This window comes from Zootoca vivipara, chromosome Z, assembly GCF_963506605.1.
Source record: "Zootoca vivipara chromosome Z, rZooViv1.1, whole genome shotgun sequence".
Classification (NCBI taxonomy): Eukaryota; Metazoa; Chordata; class Lepidosauria; order Squamata; family Lacertidae; genus Zootoca; species Zootoca vivipara.
The window spans coordinates 17,590,519-17,610,061 of record NC_083294.1 but is presented as its reverse complement, the minus strand read 5'-3'; the positions used below and the strand labels follow the sequence as shown (position 1 = coordinate 17,610,061).

At 44.8% G+C, this 19,543-nt stretch overlaps 1 protein-coding gene across 2 annotated transcripts; it reads right to left on the bottom strand.

Annotated features, from left to right (window-relative positions):
* Positions 1-175: 175 nt before the first annotated feature.
* On the bottom strand, positions 176-19,157 carry CARD9 (caspase recruitment domain family member 9). 2 transcript variants are annotated; one of them, XM_035112375.2, is made up of 13 exons: positions 19,047-19,157; positions 14,855-15,108; positions 13,394-13,531; positions 12,861-13,186; positions 11,304-11,483; positions 9,994-10,146; positions 8,315-8,440; positions 7,353-7,544; positions 5,483-5,521; positions 3,721-3,769; positions 3,017-3,066; positions 2,558-2,634; positions 176-918 (listed from the first exon to the last, which is right to left on the bottom strand). In XM_035112375.2, exons 2-13 carry the CDS (start codon positions 15,039-15,041, stop codon positions 822-824), a joined length of 1,614 nt encoding a protein of 537 aa, XP_034968266.1. In that variant the 5' UTR covers positions 15,042-15,108; positions 19,047-19,157; the 3' UTR covers positions 176-821. The 2 variants fall into 2 exon arrangements, with proteins under 2 accessions (XP_034968266.1, XP_060126281.1); XM_060270298.1 differs by lacking the exons at positions 7,353-7,544; positions 19,047-19,157 and having other exon boundaries at positions 14,855-15,176.
* Between the last annotated feature and the right edge of the window lie 386 nt (positions 19,158-19,543).

Here is a 19,543-nt window from a genome sequence, read left to right as displayed (position 1 = left end):
CATCACCATTTTCAGGTGAGTTTCAGGTGTTTTTTTGTTTTTTACAAACTATTGAAAAATGTTAAAGCAATTACCAAGCAATTGCCAAGTCTTCGAGGACAAATGCATGTCCAGATATTTGTTTTTTTTAAATAATCATTTTAAAAATTAATCTTTATTAAATTTTAAAGCATGTACAGGTGTTGTCTTGAATTCAGTAATTCACATGGCATTCAAGCAGACTTGTAAATTCTCTTACATTACAGGTTAAGTTCTCATCTAGAACATTTAACTAATTTCTCCATATTGGCTGCTGTGACTGAAGCAGAAGGGAAATCACTGCACTGTTGTTAATAAAATATTTAAATTGAGACCTTACAAACCCATCTTCCATTTTAATTCCTCTTATCACCTGATAAGTGTTCCATAAGTGCTATATTCCACACATCTTGGGTCCAACTTTCTGTGGTGGGGTTTCAGTTGTGTACTAGCAAATTCAGATGGTGCAAATGAAAGCTGATTTGGAGCTCTTGCAGATCACACCCACTTCCCCCAAAAGACTGGACTTTTTGCTACAAGGAAAATGTAGTGTGTGGAAAGTGTGAGATGATCATTCTTGGCTTTGACACAATATCTAACCTCCCCACAAACAAATCAAAGTGAAAGCTCACTAAAGAGCCAGTGTCCAATCTTCCTACAAGTGAATCAGGTTAACAGCTCATAAAAAGTCACCTATAAATGCCCTGTGTCCCTTGGGAACTAGAAACCTTGTTGTTGACTGGGTTGTGTCCAAGACAGTCCCTCCAGGATCCACAATTCCTTTTTCTGCGGAGCACACACCCTCAGGAGCCTTCAGTGTCTGTGTTGTCACTGCCTGATGTGTTCTCCCAGTCCACGGTGTAGTACTTGCCCTTCTGGGCTCTCCTCAGGGCCCTCTTTCTGCAAAGTTAAGATCCAAACTTGTTTAAAGTGTGGGGGGTGGGGATTTGTTGCGCCTCAGATGTTGCTGAACTACAGTTCCTATCATCTCTGTGGTGGCTGATGGGAGTTGGAGCCCAACCAACTCTGAAGGGGGTGCTGGTGTCCTAACCCACCTTTGGAGGCATGAGTGCCCACAGTCCTTCAGTCTAAGGAAAGTGCTGGACTCTCCTTGGTTGGAGGGTTTTAAGCAGATGTTGGATAGCCATCTGCCAGGGATGCTTTAGTGGCAATTCCTGCATTGCAGGGGGTTAGATTAATGCAGCGTTTCTCAACCACTGTTCCGCGGCACACTAGTGTGCCGCGAGACGCTGGCTGGTGTGCCGCGACGTGCGGCGACGAGAAGGGCGATTTGCATTGTCATGTGCCTGGCGGCCGCCAATACACATCACTGACCCGCCGGAAAGCAATATTTCTCCTCCTCTTTCCCAAAGCTCAGTGCAAACGAGCCTGGCGGCCGCCAATTCTCAGCACTGACCCGCCGGAAAGCAATATTTCTCCTCCTCTTTCCCAAAGCTCAGTGCAAACGAGCCTGGCGGCCGCCAATACACAGCGCTGACCCGCCGGAAAGCAATATTTGGCAAGTGTTTCTTACAGTCATAATTATAATATAGGGCGGCACAGAGTTAAATTTTTAAACTTTTTAAATGGTGGTGTGCCTCGTGATTTTTTTCACGGAACAAGTGTGCCGTGGCCCAAAAAAGGTTGAGAAACACTGGATTAATGGCCCTGGGGTCCCTTCCAACTCTACAGTTCTATTACAGTTCACTTGCTATCTAGTCCAGCATCCTTTCCTGACAGTGGCCAACTGGGTGCTTCAATGAGAAGCCTGAAAATAGGATCTGAGTGCAGCAACTTCTGGGATTCCCATGAACTTGGGGGTATTTAGAAGCATTACTGCCTCCAACAGTTGAGGTTAGTAACCATTGGTAGCCTTATTCTCCATGAATTCATAGAATCATAGTTGGAGGGGACCCCAAGGATCATCTAGCCAAAGCCCCTGCAATTATGAATAAAAGTCCATAATTAATCAAAACAGCCTGATTATTACTAACCATCCCCAGAGGTTGGTCACCTCATCTCATTCCTCACAAGTCTCCCTCTGCCAAATAGATTGAGGAAGACCAGAGAATAAGGCTATCCATGGCTAGCAGCCACAATTACTATTCTTTGCCTCCATTGCTGGAGGCAGCAATGCCTCTGAATCCCAGTTGCTGGACAACACAGGGCAGGGGGAGAGAATGCTCTTGTGAAGGCATCTGAAGGTCATCCTGTTGAGGGAAGTTTTAAATGTTTGATGTTTTATCGTGTTTTTAATATTCTGTTGGGAGCCGCACAGAGTGCCTGGGGCAACCCGCTCAAATGGGCGGCATACAAATTTATTATTATTATTATTATTATTATCATTATCATCATCATCATCATCATCAAATCCTGCTTGCATGTTTCCTGTTGGGGCATCTGGTCAGCCATTGTGAGGACAGGATGCTGGATTAAGTAGCCTGATTCAGCAGTCAGGCTCTTCTCCTTCCTGCACTTTGTAGCAACAACATGGGGATGGGTCTGCATTAGGCAAGTGTATGGGGCATGTGTGCTTTACCTCCGGTAATGCTCAAAACTGTCCTTCATTCGCCGGCGCCCCTTCTCTGCCACCTCCCCATCGAGTGGACTGCTTTCCTGGAAATGCAAAGCAGAATTGGGGCCTGATTAATTTCAGCCATGCTACTTTGCATGGAAGGCTCCTCCACAGCTAGAGCTGAACTCAAGGTAGGTTACAGTGAGGAGCATCAGGAAAGGTGATTTGTGTTAGATCCATGCCCAGAATTTGGCATCTAGCGAGCAGCTTGGAATCCCTGAGACTCCTGATGGGTGTTTCAGGTGGTAAATGCCTGGACCCCTGGAATTTTATACTGCTGTGGAGACTGGAGTGGTGTGTAACATTGTCAGTAAGGAAAATTAACAGCAATAATTTAAGACTTTTGAAAAGCTAAAACAGCAATAGTCTCAAAACAAATTAAAACATATGGTATATAAATATACAAATAAAGATATAAAATACCCCTGGGGATGGAAGAAGCTGGATTTTGCTGAATTGCTGGTTGGAGGATTCTGCAGAGAGATAGAGAAAGAGAGAGAGAAGGGAAAGGGTTAATTTTATTGACCAACTATTACTTGCTGTTCAGAATTTAAGGCCTAGTGTACCAGCTTGCATCCAGGGTTTTCTGGTGTAAGATAGGCATGTGTAAAGCCACTGCATTGCCCATTTGTGAATATTAAGATCCTGGCTGCTAAACAGACCAAAGGCTCATCCAGCCCAGCCTCTTTTGCCCAGTAAACAACTAGCTGCCTACCTCAAGCAAGACAGGAGTGTAGGAACAATGCAGTCATAAGAAGAAAAGCCTTGCTGGATCAGATCAAAGGGGTTTCTTCTAGTCCAGCTTCCTGTTCTCACAGTGGTCAACCAGATGCCCATTGTGGGAACCCTGCAAGCAGGACCCAAGTGCAAAAGCAATTCTCTCCTCTTGTGGTTTCTAGCACCTGGTATTTAGAAGCATTGCTATCTGTCTCCAATTGTGGCAGAGATGGCCACAGAAAGTGGTATCCTTGGTTGAAACTTTCTGTTGAGTTGCAAATGCAAGCTGCTGGCACTGTTGGCACAAATTAGTTTTGCAAGCCCTGGCTGAGAGAAGCATTTCTGAAGTGGGATACCAGAAGCAACCTAAGCAGTAGAGAGCAAGACCAGCAGCCCCTGGAAGAACTTGCCTTTGTTTGCACCTTTCATGTCTTCATCTGGGTTTCCAAGGGGAGGAAGCTTCATGCAAGGAAGGGAGAAAGAGAGTTAACATAAGAGCCTGCTGGATCAGGTCAGTGTCCCATCTAGCCCAGCATCCTGTTGTCACAGTGGCCAATGAGATGCCAAAGAGAAACCAGCAACTAGGATTTGAGTAGAAGAGCACTCTCCCCTCCTGCAGTTTTCAGCAACTGCTATTCAGAAGCATTACTGCCTCCAACCATGAATGGCAAAGCATAGCCATTCTGGCTAGGAGCCATCAACAGCCCTCTCCTCCATGAATTTGCACAATCCTCTTTTAAAGCCGTCCAAATTGGTGGCCATTGCTGACTCCTGGGGGAATGAGTTCCACAGTTTAACTAAGAAGGACTTTATTTTATCTGTCCTGAAGTTTCCAATATTCAGCTTCTTTCTCTAAACTAAAAAGTCCCAAATGTTTCAACCTTTCTTGATAGGCAAGTCACTCCAACCCTTGATTTATTTGGTTGTCATTCCGTTGATATAGGCTTATAACACCGTGAACCTTTTCCAATTCTAAAAAATCATTTTCAAGAATGGGAAATAAGAGCCTCTGCTTGCAAATGAACAACACTGATTTATTCTTTACTCATGAACAGAAAACAAAAGCAATCAGAATCAGGCACATTTTCACAGAACTTCAGCACAAGGACCCCCAGCTAATCAGTGACATACATACAAAAAAAAATCCCTTGAAGAAGTCCTCTCTACTAATAATCCCATTGCAGCTCAGGACCACATTTGTTTGTCCAACAGCAACAAAACTGTAACCTTCAGAAGACCCTGGCTGCAGGATGAGGCCAAAGGGGGCCTATCTAATCCAGCATAATGGTCTCACATTGCCAAACATACATCCCAAAGATAAGTAGCAGCCACCATTCTAGGGTATACCGACTCTGTCGATGGAAGCTCCATTTCGGAATCATAGGAATCTAATACTGCAACTGGATCAGGGCAAAGGGGACTCCAGCCTTCTGTCCTCAAAGTGGCCTACCAGATGCCTATTATGGGAAACCCCCAAACAAGACTCAAGTGCAATAGCAACTCTCCCCCTTGTGATTCCCAGCCACTGGTATTCAGAAGTAGACTTCCCCTGGGCACGTAAGTTCTGTGCTCACAAAAGACTTCCACGAGAAGGGCCCTGCAGCTGTATCATGCCAAAGGGGTCTCCATCTAGTCCAGCATTCTGTTCTCACAGTGGTTGGCCACGTGCCTCATTAGGGGGCTCCTAGCCTGGATTTTGTTGACAGAAAAGGAAATGGGTTCACCCTCTCTTTTGAATTTGGCATCACATCTTCCACCTGATGTCAGGTGATGAACAAGTGGGCATAATTTCATTTATTGGTTTATATTTATTGATTGATAAAAAATATATATATACAGCTATTCAGAAAAAATGTAAACATTTATACACAAAACCATGCATAAAATAGGTTAAAATCAGAAAAAGATGTATTCTTCATTCCCTGCATAAGCCTGATGGAATGCAAAAGTTTTCAGCAGGCCAGGCGTTGGAAAGTTGAAACGGAAGGCATCTGCCCAAACCATTTTGTTGGCTAAATATTTAGACTTGGTAGACTGGAGGTTTTTCACCCCAGTCAGTTAAAGGTTATTTGCTAACCAGACCCCTGACCCTGACCCTCAGCCCCAAATGAAGCAGACAAATGACATCAGAACAGCAGAGGCACTGAGCCAAGAACGTTGATCACAACTCACTTCTTGGGAGCTTCTGGAGGATTCTTCGAAATCTGAAGTCTGGAATTGCAAGATCATTGTAAAAGGTTAGGAAGTGGGAAGAATTAAATTACACACCTGTGCACACATTTCCAGAGAAAGTACAGCATGAACAGGTGTGACGCGTCCCATTTGGCTGCCACGCCACTCACTTCTGCCAGCACCGCCACTGCAAAATCTCATGGCAACACTCACGCTCCATGAGATCTCACCGGAAATCGCCAATGCCAATGCTAGCACTGCTTCTCTTCCAGCAATGAAGGCAAAGGAGGCAGTTGAGGAGGTGGGGTATCTATGGAACACTACCTTGGGGACTTCTGCTACCTGAGGCACCTGTTTCACCCTGCTTCATGCATGGGCCAGACCTAGGCATGAGGTTGCAGCCTTGGTGAGGGGTTAGTAGGCAGGGAAGGAAGGAAGGGGCACCAAGGCAGAATCTTATGTCTCTCAATGGCTTATGTCTCTCAATGGCTGCAGGCTGTGCCATTGGAACTCTCTGTGCAGTCCTCAAGGGCCACATAGGGCACATTGGCCTCCAAAGTCACTTCCAGACTCAGTGTTAAGACCGTGTTCATGGAAGACGATCTTACTTGGCTATGAGTGATCACGGAAGAAGAAAGAAGAAGAAGATCGCAGCAGTCAATTCCCCAACAATCCAGGTTACTGAGACAAGAAGAGCAGGAGAGGATGCAGCCAGCACACCAGAGAAATGTGATAAATTGCACTCCAGGACCTAATTCAATGAACAGTTACTCTGAAGTATGGTACATTTTCAAGCATTCTGAGGGTTTGGAGTAGTGGTTCAAGTGTCAGGCTGGAAGCAGAAAGACATGGGTGCAACAGCAGCACATCCACTGGCACTTCCAAGCAACTGGCACCTAGAGGCATTCTGCCTCTCACAGTGGAAGTGGAGCACAGCTATCTTGGCCAGCAACCACTGCTCTCCATTAATTTGTGAAGATCCCTTTTAATGACATCCACATGAACAGCCTGCTGGATCAGACCATAGGCTCATGTGGTCCAGCATCTTGTTCTCACGGTAGCCAGCCAGATGCCTATTATGTGAAGCCTACAAGCGGGGTTGAACTAGATAACCCTTGGGGTCCCTTCCAATTCTATAATTCCATGATTCTAGGACGTGAGCGCAACAACAACACTCTACCCACTTGAGAGACCCAACAGTTGGAGGAAGAACATAATACAGCGCCTGGGTGCTGAATCAGATGAAAGGGGGCCCATCTAGTCCAGCATATTGTTCAAACAGTGGCCAATCAGGTACCTATTGTGGCAAAGCCCAAGTGTTACAGTAACTCTCCTTGCCTGTAATTCCCAGCAACTGGTACTCAGAGGCAGACTGCCCATGGGAAAGGAGGTTCTGCTATCTCGATATACAGTACCTCCTTAAGAAAAGCTGTTGGATCAGGTCAGTGGGGGTACCTATTCCAGCATCCTGTCTTCACAGTAGCCAACCAGATGCCCATTATGGGAAAACTGCAAGCAGGATTTGAGCATAAGAACACTTTTTCCTCCACCTGCGGTTTCTACCGTGTTTCTCCAAAAATAAGACACCATCATATTTATTTTTCCTCAAAAAAAACACATGGTGGCTTATTTTCAGGGGATGTCTTATTTTTTTTATTAAGTATGGTTATACCGGCAGGTTAAACTGCCTATCACTATGGCTTATTTTCGGGGTATGGCTTATTTTCGGGGTATGGCTTATTTTTGGAGAAACACAGTAGCAACTGGTATACTCAGAAGCATTGCTGCCTCCTCTTAACATGGTGGAAGGGAACAGGCTCATGGATAGAGACACACCAACCAGAGGCAGCGCCTGGAAGAGTTAGCCTACCAGTGCCGAAGGGTCAAGGTGCAACCTCTTCAACTTGGCTTCAGTGCTGAGCAGCTGACCCTCTTTCTGGAAGAGCTGCAGCTGCAGCTCATCACATTTCTCTCCCAGCTCCCGAATCTGCTTCCGGTAGAGATCCTTGTCCAACAGGCTCTTGGAGAACTGCTTGTGGAATCCCTCTTGGGTCAGGAGGGCCTAGCAAGGTGTGGGTGGGTGGGGAGAAGATTATGCTTATGATTATTTTTATTATTGTTGTTATTAGTTAGGAATGTGACTGCTCTGAACTCTCTCCATCTAGACCCAGGTTGTATATATGTATATGAAAAAAGCAATATATCATAAAAACACCACAGTCTCCACTGTGCCTCACTGGCCAAAAGGAAAAACAGACTCTGGTAAATGCACCTGGAACCCCTGGAATCTCATACCACTCAGAGATTGGGATGCCATGAACATTATTATTGCGCCCTTCCTCAAAAAGGAGGCCAGTTAGGTGAAAAACACTGTAAAATATTCTTTCATTAATTTTTATTAACATTATTTTAATTGATTACCTGTCCTTACGCCTAAGGTCCCAATGTGGGTTACAACAATCCAAAATACTTCAAAAACAATGTCAAAAGTCTTACAATTACTATTGTTCAATTACTATTGTTCAATTACTATTGTTCAATTCCTATTGTTCATTTGGGGGCAGAAAACCAGTTGCTGGAAGCCACAGGAGGGGAGAGGGCTTTGTGCTCAGGTCCTACTTCTAGGGTTCCCTTTGGGGCATCTGGTTGGCACTGTGAGGACAGGAGGCTGAGATAGGTGGGCCCCTTTGGTCTGATCTAGCAGGTTCTGCTTACGTTCTTATGGAACCTCCAGGCCCAGAGGCAGTGTATATTGATTCCTAGCTTCTTATGGGTATTTGGCTATTTTTTGAGTGGGGAGGTGCATGGGGACATTGCCCTGGCAGCCCCTACCTGATCTCTTTCAGAAGCCACCTCCTCCATCTGTTTCAGGATGACCTCAATGCGGTCCTGGTATATCTGGGCATCATTCTGCAGGGATGCACACTTCAGCTCCAGCATCTCCTTCTCTTCCACAAGCTGCCAACACAAGGACAGAAGGCATTGGAAGGCTAGCAATAGAGATTTCTCCTATGCCACAGAGGTTGGATGGCAACTTGTCTTGGAGTCTTCAGTAGGAACTCCTGCATTGCAAAGGGTAGGACTAGTCAGTGTTTCTCAACCTTTTTTGGGCCACGGCACACTTGTTCCGTGAAAAAAATCACGAGGCACACCACCATTAAAAAAGTTAAAAAATTTAACTCTGTGCCGCCCTATATTATAATTATGACTGTAAGAAACACTTGCCAAATATTGCTTTCCGGTGGGTAAGTTCTGTGTATTGGCAGCCGCCAGGCTCGTTTGCACTGAGCTTTGGGAAAGAGGAGGAGAAATATTGCTTTCCGGCGGGTTAGTATTGAATATTGGCGGCCGCCAGGCACGTGACAATGCAAATCGCCCTTCTCGTCGCCGCACATCGCGGCACACCAGCCAGCGTCTCGCGGCACACTAGTGTGCCGCGGAACAGTGGTTGAGAAACGCTGGACTAGATAACCCTGTGAAGTCCCTCTCAACTCTACAGTTTTATGAAACTACACCAAAAAGAGGCATACTGGATACATAGATTCGGATCATTAGCACCCGCAGGGTTAAATCTCCAAGCAGAATTTAGTGCCTTTCTATGAACGAGGAATTTCAAGGATATGGTGGGGGACGTTTTTATCCTATTCATGAAATTATTAACAGTTGTATATCTTTAAGAGTTTCTGGTGTTGTACTTCTTGTAAGGATTTGTTGATTTGAAATGATTTACTGATTGAACCTTGTATTTAACCTTGTAAGTAACTGTTGCATTTCATCAATCTTTGAGAATTGTGAGCTTCAGTAGTCTTGTTAAGCCTTTACACATGAACCTTTGGTGAGTAATTTTAAACATTTCTGTATGATGTTTTAAAGAAATGTATAAGTATTTATGGTGCATCATATGAATTTCTTATTACTTAAGAAAGAGTCCATCCTCTGAGGAAACCATTCCTGTGAAACGGGGAAGAAGCTGGCCGCCCGTCGGATGAGATAGGAACGTATGGGAACAGATAAGAACACATGATACATCATAGCACTTTATTGTCGGACTTGATTTTTTCACTTTATACTGGACTTTCAAGACTTTGAGCATGAGATTTTGTATACATTTTTGAATCTCCTTGTATATGTGAAGGTTGTTTATACATTTAATATTTGCACCTCACGGTGGTTTGCCTTTTCATCATTTATACAGTTTAGCTGCATGAAGCAGCTGACTCCCTTTTATCCCTCCTGCAATGAAATAAATGCTTTACTTACTTATTTGAGGACACAGTCATGCATTATCCTATGCAACAACAAGAAGAAATGCATGTAAAAATATTTTTGGGTAGAAATGCAGCAAGATAGCTTCTGACACATGTCTGAAGCTGCTACATTAAAGATGGAGTTCATGCAAATGTGGAACAGGTATTATGTGGCACCTGTAATATCAAATCATGTACTTCCTCATTCCTCTCCCTACAGAATACCCCACACCCTCATAAAGGGGTCCCCAGCCAGCCACCTACTTTATCCCGCTTGTCCTCTGTCCGCCGCAGCATCTGGCGCAGGTCATAGATTGTGTTGACCAGCTTCTGGTGCTCCCCCAGCATCTGTGTCCGCTCTGCCTGCAGGGCCTGAATGGAGATGTCCTCCTCCTCAAAACTACCTGTCTTGGTGACCTTGGAGCAGAAAGAGAAAAATGCGTGTGAGGCCCATCTTTCTCAGTAACAGAGTATTTGCCTGGCATGGAGAAGATGCCTAGATAGACTATGTGTGTGGCAGCTTTCTATATTTCTATCTAATTCAGCCCTTTACTCTGAATCGTGAGGACTAGAATCTTATATTTTTTTAAAGGGAAGGACTGTAGCTCAGTGGAAGAGCATCTGCTGTGCATGCAGAATGTCGCCGGCTCAATTCCCAGTGACATCCCAAAGCAGAGCTGGGAATATCCCTTACCTGAATCCCTGAAAAACTGCTGCCAGTCAATTTCCACAAATGGTCTGATGTAATATAAGGCAGCGCCCCATATTCCTGTTCAAGTCAGCCCTTTTTTATGAACCCTGAGGACTGGAATCGTATCTCCCTGGCTGGAACCCTGGGGAACCCCTGCTGCCAGTCAGTGTCAACAATACTGAGCTAGATGGTCCAAAGGCACCATCAGAATAAGGCAGTTTCCTCTGAGCTGACTGCACCCTTTCCTGACCCTGTCTTGGTAACCTAGGGGTGTGAGCGAACTGAATGCTGCAACTAGTTCTAGGTGAAGACTGTAGAGAAAGTTCTACCTCCCTTGTTAGAGGAGTAAATGCCTCTGAATAACAGTTCCTGGGGATCCCATGTGGGGAGAGCACTGCTGCTGTGCTCAGGTCCTGCTTGTAGGCTTCCATTGAGGTATTTTGGTGGCCACCTTCAAGACAAGATGATGGCCTGGTCCAGCTGCTAGGTTCTTCTTAAGGTGGCCTGTTTTGATAGCAGAACCTTCATGCTCAGGGACACTCTACCTCTGAATACTGGATGATGGGGAACAATAGCCAGAAAGTTGCTGTTTTACTCAGGTCCTGCTTGAGGACTTCCCATTGGGGCATCTGGATGGCCCCTGTGAGGACTGGATGATGGACTCGATGGGCGCCATTGGTCTGATGTGGCAGGGCTCTGCTTATGTTATTATAGAACCTCCAGATTCCCAGGTTCTTGGGGACATTTGGCCACTGTGAGAGCAGGATGCTGGGCCCTCTTTGGTGTGATCTAGCCGCCACTGGGCTCTCCCTCCCTTTTTATCCGTCATTTTCATTCGTTCATTCATTCATTCATTTACCTACCTACCTGGCACTGTGCCTACCTGCAGGGTGCTCTCCAGCTCCTTGTTCTTAGCCAGGAGCAGTTCCTTCTCCCGCTGTATCTCCCACACCACCTCGTGGCTGGGACGCTGTTCAATGGCGTGCTTGAGCTTGAGGGTGTGCTTCCTCTCCAGGCGGCAGTCATCCTCTGCCTTCATCAGGCTGTGTCTCAGGCAGTCAATCTGAGCAGAGGGAAGCAAAGCCCATGGAGGGGAGACAGACGAAAAGGAATAATAGAATTGTGGGGCTGGAATGGACCACCAAGAGTCATCTAGTCCAGCCTCCTGCCATACAGAAATCCTGGCTAAAGAATCCCAGACAGATGGTGGAATTGAGATGTTTTGGGAGTGGAATGAAACCTTGGATACAGAGATGTAAAGACATCCTTAGCTGGCAGTGATAGAGCTGAGAGAGAAAGGACTCTTGTGTACAACTTGGAGTAAATTCCTAGGGGAAAGCTATCAAACCTCTGTTTATTTTATTGGGAAAAGAATGGAAGGGTCATTTTAAAATCATTATGGAAAACACGAGCAAATAAAACAGGAAATGAGAACGGAAGGTATGGAACTGGGTACGAATTAATGAATACATAGCAAGGAAAGAACTATGGAATGCTATTTTAATATATGAGCACAGCAGAGAGACACTTTTGTGAACAAAGATGGAAAGACTTATTGTTTAATATGGAGGAATTGTTGTTGAGGTTATTGGAGACAAAGTTGAGTAGAGAAAAACCATTGTTGACACTTATTAACTACAAAAATTAGAGAGCACCTTTTGGACTTTTTGTGTAAAAAGGAAAATGAATTAATTTGAGACATTTCAGTCAGGAGATTGGGAAAATATTGCCCAACAGAAAGTAGATCAATTGGATGTCATTCTAGAGTGAATTTTTGAATAAATTATTTTACATAACTGACAGAAAATTGGAAGTCCTTTTTTATTTGTCTTCTTCTTTCTTTCTTTCTTTCTTTCTTTTTCTTTTTTCTTTTGTTTTCCTTTGGTGTCCTCTGCTTTGAGCCATTTTGGGGGTCCAAAGATTGCACACACATGTAGGTAATGGATGGTGAGAGGTAGGGAAGGGAAGACCTCCCAGAATAAGAGCCTGGGAGCAGAAAGGTGAGTGCTGGGAGGTTTCACCACTTTCTGTGGGAGGCAAGGGTTAAGAACTACTTTTGAAAGAGGACTTTGTGTTTCATTTTCTCTTTCTCTGTTTTAATTTCATTTATTTTATCTTTTTTTATTATGAAAAATCTTTAATAAAATCTTATTTTGAAAAAAGAATGAATCCTGAACAGATGGCTATCCGATCTCTGTTTTAAAACTTCCAGCAAAGTCGGCCACCTTTTGAGGTCCCATAATCATAGAACTGTAGAATCAGGAGGGACTCCCAAGGGTCATGTAGCCCAGAAGAATCCCTGCAGATGCCCATTGATGCATTTCTTCTCTATCACCCTGAGCCACGTTTCAAGAACCAACCCTTTTCTCCCTGCTCTGCTTTAACTGCTCCACCCTACTCCCACTCCTCAGCTGCCACAGGTGATAAGATGGTTACCAACCTCCAGCTGCAGGTCCCGGTTCTTCATGAGTGCCACATTCTTCTCCTCACTCTGCCGAGCATAGCGCATGGCCAGCTCGTAGTTCTCGTCCTTGCAGCACTTGAGCTCCCGGCTTAGGCTGTCGCGCTCCTCCTTCATCTTGTGGGCCCGCTCCTGGTGCTTGCGCAGGACGCTGTCCCGCACCCTCATCTCCCTGATGACATCCTCCTTAGCCCTGAGCAGGACACCCGTCTCCTGGAGCTTCCGCCTCTCCTCACGCACAGCATTCTGGAGCTTGGAGATCTCGCTCATCAGCAGCTCTGTCAGGCTGGACTCCCCAGCCGTGTCTGTGGGGAGGAAATAAAATTGTAAAGTTGGAAAAGGCAGTCAAGAGTCATCTAGCCCAACCCTCTGCAAAGCATGAATAGCATTTAATCAACCCCATACTCTCAGCATGTCATTTTGGGGTTGCCAGGATCAGCATCTCTCACCTATCAGGTGTCCTGGATAGGTGAGGGGTGTTTAAACCCACCAGCAAAATTTATTATATTTACCTATAATCATTGAGAAAACCCGGGTGGGCTCATTGCCTGTGATTTTCTTATAGAGGTGAGGATAGTAGAGCTCCAGGCTCTCAAGAAAGGCCACGAAGCCCTTCTGACCTGTCCGCTGAAGAATGTCAAGGAGTACCCCTGAAAAAAACACGGAATAAAAGGGTATTTAGCCTAAGGTATCAGAAACTAGGTTGGAGGATGTGTGGGAGATACAGTCAAATTTAACAATGCCTATTCTAGCTAGTTCACAAGTGAATGAGTTAAGACCATGGGGCTATATTGGTGATATGCAGACTCAGACCATAGAAATGTAATTGGTACATTTTCCATCCTCTCCTTGGAGAAAAGAAGCAAAAAGTACTTGCTGCTCCTTCTCCCCCCTCTCTCTTCAACCAGCCATAAAGGGGGATGTGCCTCCCCTTGCTCCAGCATCAGGTACATGCCTGAAGCTGTTTCTGCTCTAAACACAAGTATTTTACCTGCATGTACTTTTAATGTTGCTACTAACAGCAAATGCTTAACTGCGAGTAAACTTACTTTAAGTGAGTAAACTTTACTTTTAAGCTTACTTTTCAATCTGTAACCTGTTTCTTTGATAAACGGGGTAACAAAGGGGGAGATCAACCTAATGACTAATTCCTATGCTTTCAATTAAACTGCCTAAAACTCTGCTCTCCCCATCACTTTTAAACATAAGCGGTAAACTGATCCCTTTGTCTGTTAATCCACACATGCTGGGAATAGAATATAGTTACATATATTCCCTCACCTACCTAATAAAATAAATCAGGATTGCTGTGAGTATCTCAGAACCCCCCCCCCCCAAAAAAAAAATTCCTGACACTGGCCTGGTTTACTCATTTATTTGTTTCATAAAATTTATACAGCACTTGATTGTAAAAACAATCAGACCTCAAAACAGTTCTCAAAAAGATAAAACAAGAAAATCAATAAAAAATTAAAACATACAAAAATAAACTAAAATGGATTAAAAATTACACCCACTTTCTAAACATCTAGGCCGGCTTGTCTAAAAAATGTTTTTAGCAAAAACTGAAATGAGTACAAAAAAAGGTACCTGCCTGGTATCAAAAGGCAGGGAGTTCCAAAGTGCAGGTGCTGCCACAGTAAATGACTGAGTTCTTACAAATGTGGAACAGGTATTTTGTGGCACATGTGGTAGTGCCAATTCTGCTGATTTGAGTGTTCAAGTGGGCACATGTGGGGTAAGGTGATCTCAAAGGTAAACTAGTCCCAAGTGGAGTCAGCCTGGTCAGATCATGGGACGAGGGTCAGATCTGCACCATACCATTAAAGCACATAGCTTTCCCCAAAGAATCCGGGAAACAGCAGTCTAACGGTACTGAAAATAATAGCTCTGTTTAAGGGAGAAACTACTGTGATATTTGTTGTGGGAAGCTATGTGCAAGGCTAGAGGTGAGTGAGCTATTGAAAATTTACCTGCTTTCCTTTTCCTGATCACAAGGCTGGGGTCGTTAAGGATCTGTTCCTCATCATCGTGGTTGATGACTTTGCACTGGCGGAGGTAAGGGGTTATCCTGGACGGGTCAACCACTGAAATTAGCTTTACACGGTGGTTCTCCAGATTATTCCAGCAGCTTTCATTGTCATCATCCGGCTCAGACATGGCAGAGGGCAAAATAAGGAGTGCCTTCCGCTCTTCAAAAAGCACTGGGGGAAGGTACAGATGTGCCCTGGAAGGTCAGCGAAATAAGGTTTCCATCCTGTACTTGTCACAAATGGTGCCATTTCTGTTCTGCTGCAATTCAGCTTCTGCTAAATATACATGTAATTTTTCACTATCTATTATGGTCAAAACTAACAAATTGTTATAGGTAAAGGTAAAGGGGCCCCTGACCATCAGGTCCAGTCGTGCCCGACTCTGGGGTTGCGGCGCTCATCTCGCTCTATAGGCCGAGGGAGCCGGCTTTAGTCCACAGACAGCTTCCGGGTCATGTGGCCAGCATGACAAAGCTGCTTCTGGTGAACCAGAGTAGCACATGGAAACGCCGTTTACCTTTCCGCCAGAGCGGTCCCTATTTATCTACTTGCACTTTGATGTGCTTTCGAACTGCTAGGTGGGCAGGACCTGGGACCGGACAATGGGAGCTCACCCCATTGCAGGGATTCGAAACACCGACCTTCTGCTCAGCAAGCCCTAGACTCTGTGGTTTAACCCACAGCACCACCCCAATTTCTGAGCAGTGTTGAGACTCCAAGGGTTCCAGGCACTCACCCAGGGTTCAGTTTCGTTGGAATGAAGGTCAGCAGAGACCAGAGGCGCCAAGTTCCATTGGGGGTCCATTAGTCACAGTTTTGGATCAAGCATGGAACAAGCAGTGTCTCCAGCTTCCAATCTGCTTCCAGCTCAGTTCATACACACCTCTTTGGCCCTTGTTCTCCTGCCTAGCAGCTACAGTAATATTTAGTATGTTTGTGGGGTTTTATGCCAGTGTCACTTGAGTAGGTTCTCTATTCATTTATTTTATATGTATAATGTCTCACATCAAATGTAAAAAAAGGACTATATGACTTGGAAAAAGACAATGCACATTTTTTGTGGTAACCATAAATTTTTTTAAATTTTTTTTTAAAGCAAAACAAACACACAGCTTCTAAAACAGAGAGAGGGCTTCCCCCTGCAGAGTGGGACACCCTCAGCCTGGCCCTTTTCTGCTTCAGCTTCCTTACCTACAGATCAAAAACAACAAGATGCTTCACCCACACCCTGGTTTAGATTTGTGTGTTTGGATAAAACAGCAGACAGAGAAAGAGCGAGCCGGAAACTCCCCTGAATTGCTTCTGACCTCAAAGGTGGCCTTATGACACAAAGGACACCCTTCTCCCTCCCCTGACTCAGCATATCTAAATCTGGCAATTTTAGCTTTTCCCGCTTTCAGATGTTTTCCTGACTTACATTCTTCACATTTCCAGTTTGTTATATTTTAAGTTTCTCTGAGAATTCACCAGCGTTTTAGTGCTGGAAGATTCAGGGGAGAAGGAAGGACTTCTTAACCCAGAGCATAAACTATGGAACTCACTTGAAGGGCTTTAAAATAGAATTGAACAAATTCATGGAGGATGAGAAGGCTATCAAAGAACTACAAAATTGTAGTTGGAAGGACCTGAGGGTCATCTAGTCCAAACCCGTGCTGATGGCTACTAGCCGAAATGACTATGCTCTGCCTCCACTGTCAAAGGCAGTAATGCCTCTGAATACCAGTTGCTGGAAGCTACAGGAGGGGAGAGTTGCTCTTGTGCCCAGGTCCTGCTTGCCGGTTTCATTTTGGAGCATCTGGTCTACCACTTGTAAAGGCAGGATGCTAGGCTACATAGGCCACTGGCCTGATCCAGCAGGCTCTTCCTATGTCCTTAGTGCAACTTTCTCTTAATATGCACATGCTTTGCTGGCAATTTGGCCTACCACACAAAAATATTTGCAAAGCAATTTCCCCAAATTTGACACATTTCTGTGTTTCATTCCGTTTTCATTCCCGCTTATATGCATTTTTATGCACACTTTATCTTGATCTCTACCTTTTTGCATCTATTACAACCGAGGTATGACTGTACTTGTCTGGTGAACTGCATTTCACATTTCAGAGAAGTGCTTCTTTTTGGTATTGTTTCAGAATCGAATCCCCACTACCCACCCCTTTCCATTATTAACTGAGCATTTCTAGGGTGAAATCTATTAAACTGTTCCAGGAGGAAAAAAGCAAACAGAGATCACTTTTAGAGTTTGGTATCCCTGCTATGGTGATGAACGTAGAGGAGGATTCTTCTATTTTTTATTGTCATATTTAATGCCTATTGATGCAACATAAGAAGCTGCCTTCTACTGAATCATACTGAATTGATCCATCTAGATCAGTATTGCTTGCACTGACCGGCAGCAGCTCTATAGGTTTTTCAGGCAGAGGAGTCTTTCCCAGCCCGACCTGGATTGAGCCTAGGACTTTCTGCATGCAAAGCAGGTGTTCTGCCAGTGAGCTGTGGCTCCTTCTTTTGACATACAGTAAAATATTAGTCCTCATGGTTCTGAACAAAAGGCTGGATTAAATAGAAACATAGGAAGCTGCCTTATACAAACTGAATTGGTCCATCTATTTAGGTCCATCTGCACTGACTGGTGTGGGTGTCTTGTTCTACATGCAAAGCATGTGCTTTCCCACCTGAGCTGCAGTCTTTCCCCTAAAACCAACTTAAGATTCTAGTCCTCAGTTTTAAGTAAAACAGGAATATAGGAAGCTACCTTATTCAGAGTTAGGTTCAGCCAGCTCTGTCCTTTCGACACTGGCTGGCAGCAGCTCTCCGTGGTTTCAGTTAAGGAGTGCTTCCCAGCCCTACATTAAGATTCCATTGGAACTTTCTGCATGCAAAGCCAGTGCTTCACCACTGAGCTACAGCCTCCCTCCCTTCCAAATGTAATAAACAAGCCCTTCCAGCAACCCAAAGCCAAATTCAAAATACTATTCAAGAAACAACACAATGCATACCCTCCAACATTTCTCTGATGAAAATAGGCACTTATTATTATTATTATTATTATTATTATTATTATTATTATTCATACCCCACCCATCTGACTGGATTGCCTCGGCCACTCTGGGTGGCTTCCAACATATATAAAACAATAATAATAATAATAATAATATTTATTATTTATACCCCGCCCTGGGTATCTGGCTGAGTCTCCCCAGCCACTCTGGGTGGCTTCCAACATATATAAAACATTAATAATAATAATAATAATAATAATTATTATTATTATTATTATTATTATTATTATTATTATTATTATTATTTATACCCCGCCCTGGGTATCTGGCTGAGTCTCCCCAGCCACTCTGGGCAGCTCCCAATTGAATATTAAAACAACACAGCATTAAATATTAAAAGCTTCCCTAAAATGAGGATAGCTGCTTATTTCCTTGACATCTGATAGAAGGGCATTCCACAGGGCAGGTGCTGCTACTGAGAAGGCCCTTTGTCTGGTTCCCTGTAACCTTGCAATGAGGGAACCGCCAGAAGGCCCTCGGCGCTGGATCTCAGTGTCCGGGCTAAATGGTGGGGGTGGAGATGCTCCTTCAGGTATACAAGACCAAGGCCGTTTAGGGCTTTAAAGGTCAACACCAACACACGGAAACGTACTGGGAGCCAGTGTAGATCTCTCAGGACCGATGTTATATGGTCCTGGCGGCCGCTCCCAGTCACCAGTCTAGCTGCCGCATTCTGGATTAGTTGCAGTTTCCGGGTCACCTTCAAAGGTAGCCCCACGTAGAGCGCATTATGAAACATAAAAAATTTAAAAACTTCCCAATACAGATGCAGAAGGCTCCAAGTTCAATCCCCAACAGCATCTCCGAGTAGGGCTGGGAATGCTCCCTGCCTGAAATCCTGGAGACCCACTGCCAATCAGTGTAGACAACAAAGGTCTGACTCAGTACAAGGCAGCTTCCTATGTTCTTATATTCCCACACACCTGTTCTAATAGAAATCTCAGGAAGCCTTTGGCTACTAGCCATGTCCTCTCCTTTCCCCAGGCCACCTCCACTCCAAAAAGATGTGTGAGAGGTTGCCGTTCCCTTCTTCCCTTTTCCCACACTCAAAGCAATTAACTTAGACTCACCTCCTGAACAGAGGCTCCCCAGAGACCCCCCTGGGAGTGGCCCAGCAGCCCCTCTGCCACGCTGGATAAAGGAAAGGCCAGCTGGCAAGCAAGGCAGGCCACAAAAAAGGGAACTGGCCAAGGCAGCGAGAAACAACATCCACCCCCCTGGGGAAGAGGAAGTTGCAGGCCAGGACAGTGTGGGAATCAGAATTGCATTTCCGTGCTATCTAGAGACAAACCCTTGGCCTGGTGAGTTTCCAGTGTTTGTCTTGCATGTCTGTCAAAAGCTTTTGCAATGCAGGGTTTGGGACTAGATGTCCCTCTGTACAATTCAGGGTGTCCAGATTTGAGTGCAAACCATCTCAGCACACACATCATACATTTAACACACATGGCTCCCCACCCCGAATCCCGGGAATGCATATTTTAAGGATGCTGGGAATTGTAGCTCTGGGGCGGGGGGGGGGAGTATAATTCCCAAGATTATTGGATGAAGCTGCAGGGTTTCAATATAG

Bases quoted from the DNA above. Each gene is read 5' to 3' on its own strand.
- CARD9 (XM_035112375.2), bottom strand. From the start codon at position 15,041: ATGTCTGAGCCGGATGATGACAATGAAAGCTGCTGGAATAATCTGGAG. The intron at 13,187-13,393 runs GTAAATATAATA...TCCTCCCCACAG, and splicing joins GGTTTTCTCAATGATTATAG to ACACGGCTGGGGAGTCCAGC. The intron at 10,147-11,303 runs GTAGGCACAGTG...TTCTGCTCCAAG, and splicing joins AGCTGGAGAGCACCCTGCAG to GTCACCAAGACAGGTAGTTT.